Source organism: Hemitrygon akajei, unplaced genomic scaffold (assembly GCF_048418815.1).
Source record: "Hemitrygon akajei unplaced genomic scaffold, sHemAka1.3 Scf000045, whole genome shotgun sequence".
Lineage (NCBI taxonomy): Eukaryota > Metazoa > Chordata > Chondrichthyes > Myliobatiformes > Dasyatidae > Hemitrygon > Hemitrygon akajei.
The window spans coordinates 4839980-4852668 of NW_027331931.1; the positions used below are offsets into that span (position 1 = coordinate 4839980).

The following is a 12689-nucleotide window of genomic DNA, read 5'->3' on the forward strand; positions in this document are numbered from 1 at the left end:
TTCACAAGGAAGCTAATGGCCAAGGGTCACTGTTTGCAACTCTCCTGTGCCCACAAGGGTGGTTTGATTATCGATCCAGTGTACATCGAATGTGCGCCTGTCACCTTGAATAATCCACAGGAGTGCATTTTGTTTGGGGTATCCTGTGGAGACCACTTATGTGTTAACCCTTGCCTGGGTATGTGGTGTGGCGATTCACTTGAAGATGATATCCCTGTGACAAGTCACTTTCGGTGACAATTCGTATGTGGATTTGGAACGACGACAGATAAAATCTACGGCGACTGTTAACTCATTTTAACCACCGTGGAACATGTGGAATTCAACGTAATTGCCTTCTCTCTGCATTTACCCTGGATTACAAATCTCTCTCTCCTATCCCTTATTCCATGAATGAACTAGACTTTCATGCTTAACCATCTCAAGACTCTAAGTCTAGTTCTCCACACCCCCCCAACACCGAGCTCAATAGTTTGGGAGTTATATCTACACACACACACACACACACACATATATATACACATAACACTGTTAACTTTGGTTTATCTTGCTTAAGTTACTAGATTATAAGAAGATACTAATGAAGATAGTTGTTTTAACATCAAAACCAGACTCCAGGTGCAGTCTATTGCTTCTGGTTCGTTTCTGAAGTGTTACGGTTCGTAACTAAATGCTAGAATCGTTCCTGTCATACCCTATGATAGTAGCTTATAACTGTTATCCCACCAGGTGCTGCATTCAATTAAACCTCTTGTCGTTCCAGCTAACAAAAACTGATTACTGGAAAACTCAGTGAGATAGAAGGTGCAAGATAATACTTCACAATGAAGTCAAATGGTACGGGAAACTTTACTGATATACTGTACATCATTGCCTCAGTCAAAGTAAGAATTATAAAGCTCAATTGTTTAATCACATATTGTGTACCATTTGTTATTTCGGGGTACAGCACTGATTTATAACATCACGCAGAATCCACCCAAATGAGATTTCTTTTCTAGGCTGGGGGGCTATGACCCCCTATATTAAGTTGCTAGCCGAAGCGATATTTACATAAGGTTAGCTGACTCAGTGAATCGCTTCCCACCTTCACAGCAGGAGAACAGCCTCTCCCCAATGTGAACACAATGATGAACATTTAGTTGATTTGGCTGAGAGAATCTCTTCCCAAAGTCTGAGCAGGTGATCAGCCACTACCCAGTGTGAATTCGCTGGTGTCTCTGTAGTTGAGATGACCAAGTGAATCCCTTCCCACAGTCTGAGCAGGTGAATGGCTGCTCCCCAGTGTGAACTCGTTGGTGTGCCAGAAGGTCATATGACCGACTGAATCCCTTCCCACATTCTGAGCAGGTGAACGGCCACTCCCCAGTGTGAACTCTTCGATGTTCCTTCAGCTGAGATGACCAAGTGAATCCCTTCCCGCACACAGAGCAGGTGAACGGCCTCTCTCCGGTGTGAACTGACCTGTGTACCAGCAGGTGGGATGACCGAGTAAACCCCTTCCCACAGTCTGAGCAGGTGAATGGCCTCTCTCCAGTGTGAACTCGCTGATGTACTTGCAATTTAGATGAGCAAGTGAATCCCTTCCCACAGTCTAAGCAAGTGAAGGCCCTCTCTCCAGTGTGAACACTCTGATGTTCCTTCAGTTGAGATGACCAAGGGAATCCCTTCCCACAGTCTGAGCAGGTGAATGGCCTCTCCCCAGTGTGAACTCGCTGATGTACCTTCAGATTAGATGAGCAAGTGAATCCCTTCCCACAGTCTGAGCAGGTGAACGGCCTCTCCCCAGTGTGAACTCGCTGGTGTGCCATTAGGTTGGATGACAGAGTGAATCCTTTCCCACACACTGAGCAGCTGTACGGCCTCTCTCCGGTGTGAACTCGCTTATGTACCTTCAGTTTAGATGACCGAGTGAATCCCTTCCCACAGTCTGAACAGGTGAACGGGCTCTTCCCAGTGTGAACTGACTTGTGTACCAGTAGGTCGGATGACCGAGTGAATCCCTTCCCACAGTCTGAGCAGGTGAACGGCCTCTCTCCAGTGTGAACTAACTTGTGTACCAGTAGGTCGGATGACTGAATGAATCCCTTCCCACAGTCTGAGCAGGTGAACGGTCTCTCCCCAGTGTGAACTCGCTGATGTAGCTTCAGTTGAGATGATAAAGTGAATCCCTTCCCACAGTCTGAGCAGGTGAACGGCCTCTCCCCAGTGTGAACTCGCTGATGTACCTTAAGATCAGATGAGGAAGTGAATCCCTTCCCACAGTCTGAGCAGGTGAATGGCCTCTCCCCGATGTGAAATCGCTGATGTACCTTCAGTTGAGATGATGAAGTGAATCCTTTCCCACAGTCTGAGCAGGTGAACGGCCTCTCTCCAGTGTGAACTCTCTGATGTACCTTCAGTTGAGATGAGCAAGTGAATCCCTTCCCACAGTCTGAGCACGTGAATGGCCACTTCCCGGTGTGAACTGAATTGTGTACCAGTAGCTGGGATGACCGAGTGAATCCCTTCCCACAGTCTGAGCAGATGAACGGCCTCTCTCCAGTGTGAACTCTCTGATGTTCCTTCAGTTTAGATGACTGAGTGAATCCCTTCCCACACACTGAGCAGGTGAACGGCCTCTCCCCAGTGTGAACTGACTTGTGTACCAGTAGGTGGGATGACCGAGTGAATCCCTTCCCACAGTCTGAGCAGGTGAACGGCCTCTCACCAGTGTGAACTCGCTGATGTACCTTCAGTTTAGATGAGCAAGTGAATCCCTTCCCACAGACTGAGCAGGTGAATGGCCACTCTCCACTGTGAACTCTCTGATGTTCCTTCAGTTGAGATGACCAAGTAAATCCCTTCCCACACACTGAGCAGGTGAACGGCCTCTCCCCAGTGTGAACTCGCTGATGTACCTTTAGTTTAGATGATCGAGTGAATCCCTTCCCACACACTGAGCAGGTGAACAGCCTCTCACCAGTGTGAACTCGCTGATGTACCTTTAGTTTAGATGACTGAGTGAATCCCTTCCCACAGTCTGAACAGGTGAACGGCTGCTCCCCAGTGTGAACTTGCTGGTGAGCCATTAGATCAGATGACCGAGTGAATCCTTCCCCACAAATTCAGCAGATGACCAGCCTCTGCCCAGTGTGAACTGACCGGTGTGTCCACAGGTGGGATAACTGACTGAATCCCTTCCCACACACAGAACAGGTGAATGGCCTTGCCCCAGTGTGAACTTGCTGATGTACCTTCAGTTGAAATATCCGACTGAATCCATTCCCACAGTCTGAGCAGATGATTGGGTCCCGCCTGTGTAAGATGACGGGTATGCCAGTCACACAGATGATCAACTGAATCCCTCCCCACAGTCTGAGCAGGAAAGATGTTCGAGTGAATCCCTTGTTCCACTTCTTAAATATCTGGACAGCGACAACAAAACTAGTGTGTTGTGTTCACGATTCCCACAAATTCCTCGTCATTTGTAACCTGTAAAGAGATTTACAAAATCCATCAATGGGTATAGGACAACCTTTCAGATGAGATTACTTGAGATGTCAAGATGTGATCTGTCATCACACTGTTACAGTGAAGCTCAACACAAGTTGGAGAAGGAAATCACCTTCTAACTGGGCACAGTGCTGGTGTCTGGAATGACCATCAAACTCTCTGATGCTTTTCATGTCTCTGTAAGAATGGGGCATTTCTGCCGTCTCCAATCTGTGACCTGGCTCAGTTTGACTCCCTCCATTGGTATTATTCCCTGTTCCCACTGAGCTGCATGGGTTCCTGGCCCCAAAGTAACTGAAACAATCTCACACAAATTGCTGGCAGTGCATTCCATGCACCCACCACTCTCTGTGTAGAAAACATACCCCTGACATCCCCACCGTATCTATTTCAAATCACCTTAAACTGTGCCCCCTTATGTGAGCCATTTCAGCCCTGGGAACAAACCTCTGGCTATCCACAAGGTCAATGCCCCTCATCATCTTATGCACCTAAAAATGCTCGGAACAGAAAGAATGAAATTATGCATTACTTCGAGGATTTGTCAGAAGTATACAGAATTATGAGGGTACAGATAGGGTAAATGCAAGCAGCTTTCTCCTCTGAGGTTGGGTGGGATGACAACTAGAGGGCATGGATAAGTGAGGAAGGTGAAAATTTAACAGGAACATTTGGAAAAGCTCTTTACTGAAATGGTTGTGTGAGCATGGAATGAGATGCCAACACAAGTGGTGAATATGAGCTCGGTTTCATCATTTGAAGGAAGTTTGGGTGGGAGCCTGGTTGGTAGGGGTATGGAGGGCGATGGTCTCGGTGCAGGTAGATGCATTAGACAGTGTAAATGGTTTTTTTTCAGCATTGACCAGATGAGCCAAATAGCCAGTTTCTCTATGAACTGTTCCACATTTCTATAACAGAGAAGCTGGCCAAACTTGTTTGGAAGGGAAAAGGTAGGAGTGACAATGGAGCAGCAATGGCTGGAGTTTCTTGGAGCAATTCGGGAGATGAGTTGTCGATATATCCCAAAGAAGTGGAAGCATTGGAAAGGCAGGAGGACACAACTGTGGCTGGAATGAGAAACCAAAGCCAACATAAAAGCCAAAGAGAGTGCAAACAAAAGAGCAAAAGCTATTGGGAAGCTAGAAACCAACAGAAGACAACCAAAGAAAAAAATGTCAAATGAGCTTAGGGTGTGGAATGATGATTAATGAGTCAGTCATTAATGAGTCTTGGTCGCACCCAACAGTCTGAGGCATTTAGAGGAACGAAATATCCAGGGCCTCAATATCTCCTGAAAGCCAAGTTTCCCTGAACCAGTTATGTTTCAACTTTCATTTTGTAAGGCACGTACAAATTCTATACCCTCAAAATTTCACTTCTCAAGGCCTCCCACTTACTAAGTACTCCTTTGTCAGAAAACAGCCTGTCCCAATCCACACTTGTCAGATCCTTTCTGATACCATCAACATTGACCTTTCTCCAATTTAGAATCTCAACCCATGGTCCAGACCTCTCTTTTTCCATCTTTATTTTGAACTTCATGTCATTATGATCACTAATTTCTGTCACCAGCCCTGATCATTGCCTAACAGCTTATTGCACACTTCTTCGTCGAGAATTCTACGTACCGATTAAGGGCACATTTGAGAAACTCTACCCCATCTAGTCCTTTTACAGTATGGGAGTCCCAGTCAATATATGGAAAGTTAAAATTACTTACTGAATAACTTTTGTTCCTCTAAATCCCTCAGACTGTTGGGTGCAACCAAGTCCCAATAATGTCTACAATATCATAATTCCCTTTCCTGAGCTCATCAGGCTTTCCTCCGATGCTTCTTGCATTGTAATATACACAGCTCAGCACATTCATCGCACCATGCTCAACCGTTTGATTGCTGACTCTGTCTGAGGTCTGAACAACATCTGACTGATGTCAAGAAAACAACCTCTCCCTCAATGTCACAAAAACAGAGGAGCTGATTGTGGAGGACAGGAGGAGTGGAGACAGACAAGGGTGTCAACCTGGGACTAGTGAACAACCGACAGCTTCCCCAGTTACTGACACCCCCCCCCCCCAGTGGTGGGCACTTAATCTGGACTCCACTGCATTTGAACCCCTTCCGCCAGCGGCCGACCCTCATGTGACTCTGTGCTACATCACTGAGGAAAGCCAATATTATGCACCCCTCGAGGGACAGAAGTTCCCAGTCATGGTGATTGGAGAGGTTCAAGGAAGAGAGGGCAGTGCATTACTGGCCAAAGTTCCGGATTTCCTTTGGCGACAGACAGGACTGGTGTTTCCCCATACCAGCGTCAGGGTTTGCCCTGGGTTCAAGCCAAAGAGCCTATGGTTCCTTGCCCACACCCTGACGAAACAAGCCTCCATCACCGAGGGAGACTGGCAAGACTTGGCTGCGGTCCGACTTCAATACTGGAAGGAGTCTGAGGTGAAGACACTCTTTTAATATTGACCAAACGCAAGACGTTGTACCACAGCTCTGGGCAATTTCAGGCCATGGTTGTCCACACCGACTGCCCCCGTCTGGATCAGAGTGAAAGAAGGACAGGCTCTCCCATCCATTCCGCAATACTCCCTCTAGCCCGAGACACCGTTTCATGAGGATGGAAGCTCAATATCACCAATACCAAGGAGATGGTGGTGGACTTTAGGAGATCTAGGCCTCATATGGAGCCAGTGATCATTAATGGAGAATGTGTGGAGCAGGTTAAGACCTACAAGTATCTGGGAGTACAGTTAGACGAGAAGCTAGACTGGACTGCCAACACAGATGCCTTGTGCAGGAAGGCACAGAATCGACTGTACTTCCTTAGAAGGTTGGCGTCATTCAATGTCTGTAGTGAGATGCTGAAGATGTTCTATAGGTCAGTTGTGGAGAGCGCCCTCTTCTTTGTGGTGGCGTGTTGGGGAGGAAGCATTAAGAAGAGGGACGCCTCACGTCTTAATAAGCTGGTAAGGAAGGCGGGCTCTGTCGTGGGCAAAGTACTGGAGAGTTTAACATCGGTAGCTGAGTGAAGGGCACTGAGTAGGCTACGGTCAATTATGGAAAAACCTGAACATCCTCTACATAGCACCATCCAGAGACAGAGAAGCAGTTTCAGCGACAGGTTACTATCGATGCAATGCTCCTCAGACAGGATGAAGAGATCAATACTCCCCAATGCCATTCGGCTTTACAATTCAACCGCCAGGAGTAAGATATGTTAAAGTGCCGGGGTTAGGACTCAATGTATTTAAGTGAACTACTTAAGAACTTTTTAAAAGCTATTATTAATGCTTTTTGAGAGAAGTGATTTAGATGCATATCATATTTTTACTGAGTTAAGTATTGTATGTAATTAGTTTTGCTACAAAAGTGTATGGGACATTGGAAAGAAATGTTGAATTTCCCCATGGGGATGAATAAAGTATCTATCTATCTTTTGTGGATCCAGCAGGGAATCGATGTGATAGTGATGGACAGTGAAGTAATTGAGCAGGCCTCTTTTGAAGCAGCTGTCTCCGCCCAGAAGGCTGAGCTGTTTGCTCTGACTCGTGCCTGTATCCTAGCAACAGACTAAAGTGGGAACGTTTACACAGACTCCCGTTACGCATTTGGAATTGTACATGACTACGGCACTCTCTGGGAATGTGGGGATTCCTGACTTCCTCTGGCCACCCCATTAGTAATGCCACCTTTGTAAACAACTTACTCACCGCTCTGCAGCTACCTCGAGTTCTGGCTGTTATTAAATGTGCAGCCCACACCCGCATGTCTAACTTGGTCACTAAAGGCAATGCTTTAGCAGATTAGACAGCGAAAACTGTGGCAAAATCCCCAGTAGTTGTAGTCCCCTCGGGTTTCCGTCAAACAACCTTACATGCCTAAAGCAGAGCGGGTTTGCCAGACATGACGGAGGTACATAGTTTTCAGGGGGATGCCTCTGTGGAGGAGTGCAAACTGTGGTCCCATATGAGGTGCCAGAAAGTCCCCGGCCTAAGTTTTTGGATCACCTAGCGGGACAGGTTTGTGTTCCTACACAGTTTTTTCCAATATTGGTCGATCAGAAACATGATTTGACACACCTGGGAAAGGAGGGAATGGTTGGTAACCTTTACCCTGCACATCGGGTATGACTACCCTGCCAGGTGGATCTTTTTGTGTCTACAAGTTGATTTTATTGAATTGCCTAGAGTACATTGCTATAAATACTGCTTAGATATTATAGATGTGCTTAGTAGATAGATTGAAGCTGTTCCAACTACCATCGATACTGCTGTGACTGTTGTGAATGTATTATTATGGGATATAATTCCCAGGTACGGCCTGCCAGAGATGCTGAGCTCTGACAATGGCCCACACTTTGTGGTGAAAGTAAACAAATGGGTATGTAACAAACTAGCTATCAAGCAACAATTCCACTGCGTACACCACCCACGGGCCGCTGGCAGAGTGGAAAGAGCCAATGGCACTCTGAAGAGTAAACTAGCCAGACTAACAGTGGAGACTGGACTCACTTGGTTGAAGGTCCGACCATTAGCCCGATTCCACATGAGGGTTACCCCACAGGGGAAAACAGGGTTGTCTCCAGCTGAAATCATTTCTGGACGGCCCATGATAGATAGATAGATAGATAGATAGATAGATAGATACTTTATTCATCCCCATGGGGAAATTCAACATTTTTTCCAATGTCCCATACACTTGTTGTAGCAAAAACTCATTACATACAATACTTAACTCAGTAATAATATGATATGCATCTAAATCACTAACTCAAAAAAGCATTAATAATAGCTTTAAAAAAAAAGTTCTTAAGTCCTGGCAGTTGAATTGTAAAGCCTAATGGCATTGGGGAGTATTGACCTCTTCATCCTGTCTGAGGAGCATTGCATCGACAGTAACCTGTCACTGAAACTGCTTCTCTGTCTCTGGATGGTGCTATGTAGAGGATGTTCAGGGTTTTCCATAATTGACCGTAGCCTACTCAGCGCCCTTCGCTCAGCTACCGATGTTAAACTCTCCAGTACTTTGCCCACGACAGAGCCCGCCCTCCTTACCAGCTTATTAAGACGTGAGGCGTCCTTCTTCTTAATGCTTCCTCCCCAACACGCCACCACAAAGAAGAGGGCGCTCTCAAAAACTGACCTATAGAACATCTTCAGCATCTCACTGCAGACATTGAATGACGCCAACCTTCTAAGGAAGTACAGTCGACTCTGTGCCTTCCTGCACAAGGCATGAGGACACCCTGGGAACAAAGTCTCAGGATTAAAGGCAAAGTGAATAAGAATAAGGAACCTTGGTTCTTGAGGGATATTGGAACTCTGATAAAGAAGAGAGAGATGTATGGCATGTATAAGAAACAGGGAGTGTATAAAAAGTGCAAACAAATACTTAAGGAAGAAATCAGGAGGGCTGAAAGAAGACATGAGGTAGCGTTGGCAGTCAAGGTGAAGGATAGTAAGAGCTTCCACAGGTATATTAATAGCAAAAGGATAGTTAAGGGATAAAATTGATCCTCTTGAAGATCAGAGCGGTCGGCTATGTATGGAACCAAAAGAAATTGGGGAGATGTTAAATGGTTTTTTTGTGTCTGAATTTACTAAGGAAACTAGCATGGAGTCAATGGAAATAAGGCAAACAAGTATTGAGGTCATGGAACCTATACAGATAGAAGAGGAGGAGGTGCTTGCTATCTTGAGGTGAGTAGATAAATCTCCAGGACCTGACAGGGTATTCCCTCGGACCTTGAAGGAGACTAGTGTTGAAATTGCAGGGGCCCTGGCAGATATATTTAAATGTCGTTATCTACGGGTGAGGTGCCAGAGATTTGGAGGATAGCTCATGTTGTTCCGTTGTTTAAAGCAGGCTCTAAAAGTAATCCAGGAAATTATAGGCTGGCAAGTTTGATGTCGGTCATGAGTAAATTATTGGAAGGAGTACTAAGAGATAGGATCAACAATTACTTAGATAGACAGGGACTTATTAGGGAGAGTCAACATGGCTTTGTGTCATGTTTAACAAATATATTAGAGATTTTCGAGGCGGTTACAAGGAAAGTGGATGAAGGCAAGGCAGTGGATGTTGTCTACATGGACTTCAGTAAGGCCTTTGACAAAGTCCCGCATGGGAGGTTAGTTAGGAAGATTCAGTCACTAGCTATACATGGTGAAGTAGTAAATTTGATTGGGAATTGAGAATGGGAGAAGTCAGAGAGCGGTAGTGGAGGATTGCTATTCTGAGTGGAGGCCTGTGACTAGTGGTGTACCACAGGGTTCAGTGCTGGGTCCATTGTTATTTGTCATCTATATCAATGATCTGGATAATAATTTGGTAAATTGGATCAGCAGATTTGTTCATGATACAAAGAATGGAGGTGTAGTGCACAGTGAAGAAGGTTTTCAAAGCTTGCAGAGGGATCTGAACCAGCTGGAAAAATGGCAGATGGATATTAGATAGATAGATACTTTATTCATCCCCATGGGATTAATACACACAAGTGAGAGGTATTGCACTTTGGAAAGTCAAACCAAGGTAGAACATACAAGGTAAATGGTAGGGTACTGAGGAGGGCACTAGAACAGAGGGATCTAGGAACACTGATACAAAATTCCCTAAAAGTGGCATCACATGTAGATAGGGTAGTAAAGAGAGCTTTTGGTACATTGGCCTTTATAAATCTAAGTACTGAGTATAAGAGTTGGAATGTAATGGTGAGGTTCCATATTGCATTAGTGAGGGGGAATTTGGAGTACTGTGTGCAGTTTTGGTCACGAATTACAGGAATAATATTAATAAGGTCGAAAGAGTGCAGAGAAGGTTTACAAGGATGTTGCCGGGACTTGAGAAACTGAGTTACAGAGAACGGTTGAATAGGTTAGGACTTTATTCCCTGGAGCGTAGGAGAATGAGGGGTGATTTGATAGAGGTGTATAAAATTATGATGGGTATAGATAGAGTGAATGCAAGCAGGCTTTTTCCACTGAGGCTAGGGGAGAAAAAAACCCAGAGGACATGCATTAAGGGTGCAGGGTGAAAAGTTTAAAGGGAATATTGGGGGGGGGGGGAGCTTCTTCACAACTGTGTCTGACTGGTACTGACATAACTGGTTCTTCTGGGCACATTCAGTCTCACTCCCAACTATTTCCTACCTTCCTTTGTACAGGTATGTAATGTCTAAAGGACCAGTGTTTGAGTAAATGAGACTCACCAAACCTTCTCCCGACTGAATCACTGGAATCTCTGAGTCAGATGGGTTCTCTCCAGTTGATGCTCTCAATCCTCGGGCCGGTTCACTTGTTGCTGTTCCCTCGTCTTCAGTCGTGGTTTTTCTTCCAATAAATCTCTCACTGCCGGTCTAACTTTAACATGAAAGATAATGAAGCACGTCAACAATGAAAAGGAGGACCAAACATTTCTGTTTAATGTTACTAGGAACAAAACTCACTGAAATTTAAACGTTGGCAAATATAATGATCTCAGTGAACAATCTTTTATTGTCCCTCACACATGACACAGACGATACGGGATAAGAAGGAGCCATCATTCAGTCATGGTAAGACACAAGACACAGGAACAGAATCAGGTGATTCAATCCATCTGGTCTGCTCCACCACTCAACCATTCAATCATGGCTGATTTTTAATCCAACACCATATTCCTGCCTTCCTCCTGTAACCCTGAAGCTACTCAGCAATCATCAGTATATTAATCTTCACAAATAGACCCAAATGGCAGCCTCAAACAAATTCTGAGGCAACAAATTCCACATATCAGACATCTTTTGGCCAAAAAAAATTTCTCATCTCAGTTTTAAAGGGAAGCAAGTTTATTCTGAGACAGTGCTGTCAGATCACAGACTCTCTGTCTAATGGAAACATCCTCTCCATGTCCACTGTATCCAGGCTTTTCAACATTTGGTAGGTTTACTTAACCATCCATCCCTCCACCTCCCCCACCATCCCTCTGAACTCCATTGAGCACAGGTCCAGAACCATCAAATGCTCCTCACACATAAAGCCGATCATTCCTGAGATTGTTCATGTGAACCTCATTAGCAACAACTGTACTGAACACATTTCCAGGAATAACAGACAAAGCGGTTCCAGGATAATTTACAGGGAAAAGTTGTGCTTCCTTTACTGTTATACTATCACTCCATTTCCAGGTTAAAACAGGACCATTTCAGGAAATTTGTATTACAGATCCTAGGATACAGATCTTGTCTTGTCTATACTGGACCGACCGCTGTCGCTGGACTATAAACGTGCAGGAGTAATGTATGGCTCAGCTCTACTGCGTGGAGCTGAGGCTCGAACCATTCTCCCCCTAGACTTCCCAGTCCCTCGGTAAAGCAGGCAGTGAAACCAAAGATGCCCACAACCTGGGACGTTCTCCTTTCTCATCCACCCCACTCCGGGAGAAGACACAACAGCCATAAAGCTCCAGGACAAATGTGAGGAGCCTCAGGAAACGGGGAGAGTTCAGGGAAGTTAATGAGACTCAGCGGCCAAAATCACACCACGTGATCTGGCGTCACAAAGCGGAGGGCGGGGCGAATCTGCGGCACACAGCCTCACGTGACCTGACGGCGGGACTTCTATTTCAATTCTGTGAAAACAGACAGCTTGGGCTCCTGGTTTGGATCGTTCAATGCAGATTAAGTGAAGTCGACACATTTCTGACGAGCCCAGATAGCTGGGAAACAAATGAATTCCTGGCCCACAGTTCGGGGCTCACGGCCAACATCGGATCTCCCCGCTCGGGATCGGTCTCAATACTCACCGATGGGAAAGTGATATCTTCGGCCCGCAGACAGTGATCCCGACGGAAGAGACGAAAATCTTTCACGAACACACAGCCGACCAACTTCAGCTCTGAGCCGAGAGGAAAACACCGTCCACCCGGAGACTGTGAACATGCGCGAAGAGATTGTTACATCATCGGGAGGCGGGGCCTCGGAAACAGACGCCAGATGCTGCCCATCCGCGGTTAAATGGGAGGGGCAAACGGGATCACGTGTCAGGATTGATTGACCCCCCCTCCCCCCCACAGGCAGAGACTCCAGCTACTCATTAGTTTGTGGAAAGAAGCAAACTTGCCGCTCACATCTCCTCTCACCTTAAATGTATTAGACATTTCAACCCCCAGGAAAAATATATCCCCTCTATCTATTCCTCTCGTAGTCTTATA

General features: G+C 45.7%; 1 protein-coding gene across 2 annotated transcripts; it reads right to left on the minus strand.

Moving 5' to 3' along the window:
• Window positions 1–891: 891 nt before the first annotated feature.
• Window positions 892–12429, minus strand: LOC140720644 (uncharacterized). Of its 2 annotated transcripts, none has more exons than XM_073035484.1 (3): window positions 12282–12429; window positions 10708–10854; window positions 892–3474 (listed from the first exon to the last, which is right to left on the minus strand). In XM_073035484.1, exon 3 carries the CDS (start codon window positions 3069–3071, stop codon window positions 1194–1196), a length of 1878 nt encoding a protein of 625 aa, XP_072891585.1. In that variant the 5' UTR covers window positions 3072–3474; window positions 10708–10854; window positions 12282–12429; the 3' UTR covers window positions 892–1193. The 2 variants fall into 2 exon arrangements, with proteins under 2 accessions (XP_072891585.1, XP_072891584.1); XM_073035483.1 differs by having other exon boundaries at window positions 10708–10858.
• Between the last annotated feature and the right edge of the window lie 260 nt (window positions 12430–12689).

Coding starts and splice junctions, on each gene's coding strand:
- LOC140720644 (XM_073035484.1), bottom strand. CDS start 3,071: ATGGCTCACCAGCAAGTTCACACTGGGGAGCAGCCGTTCACCTGTTCA.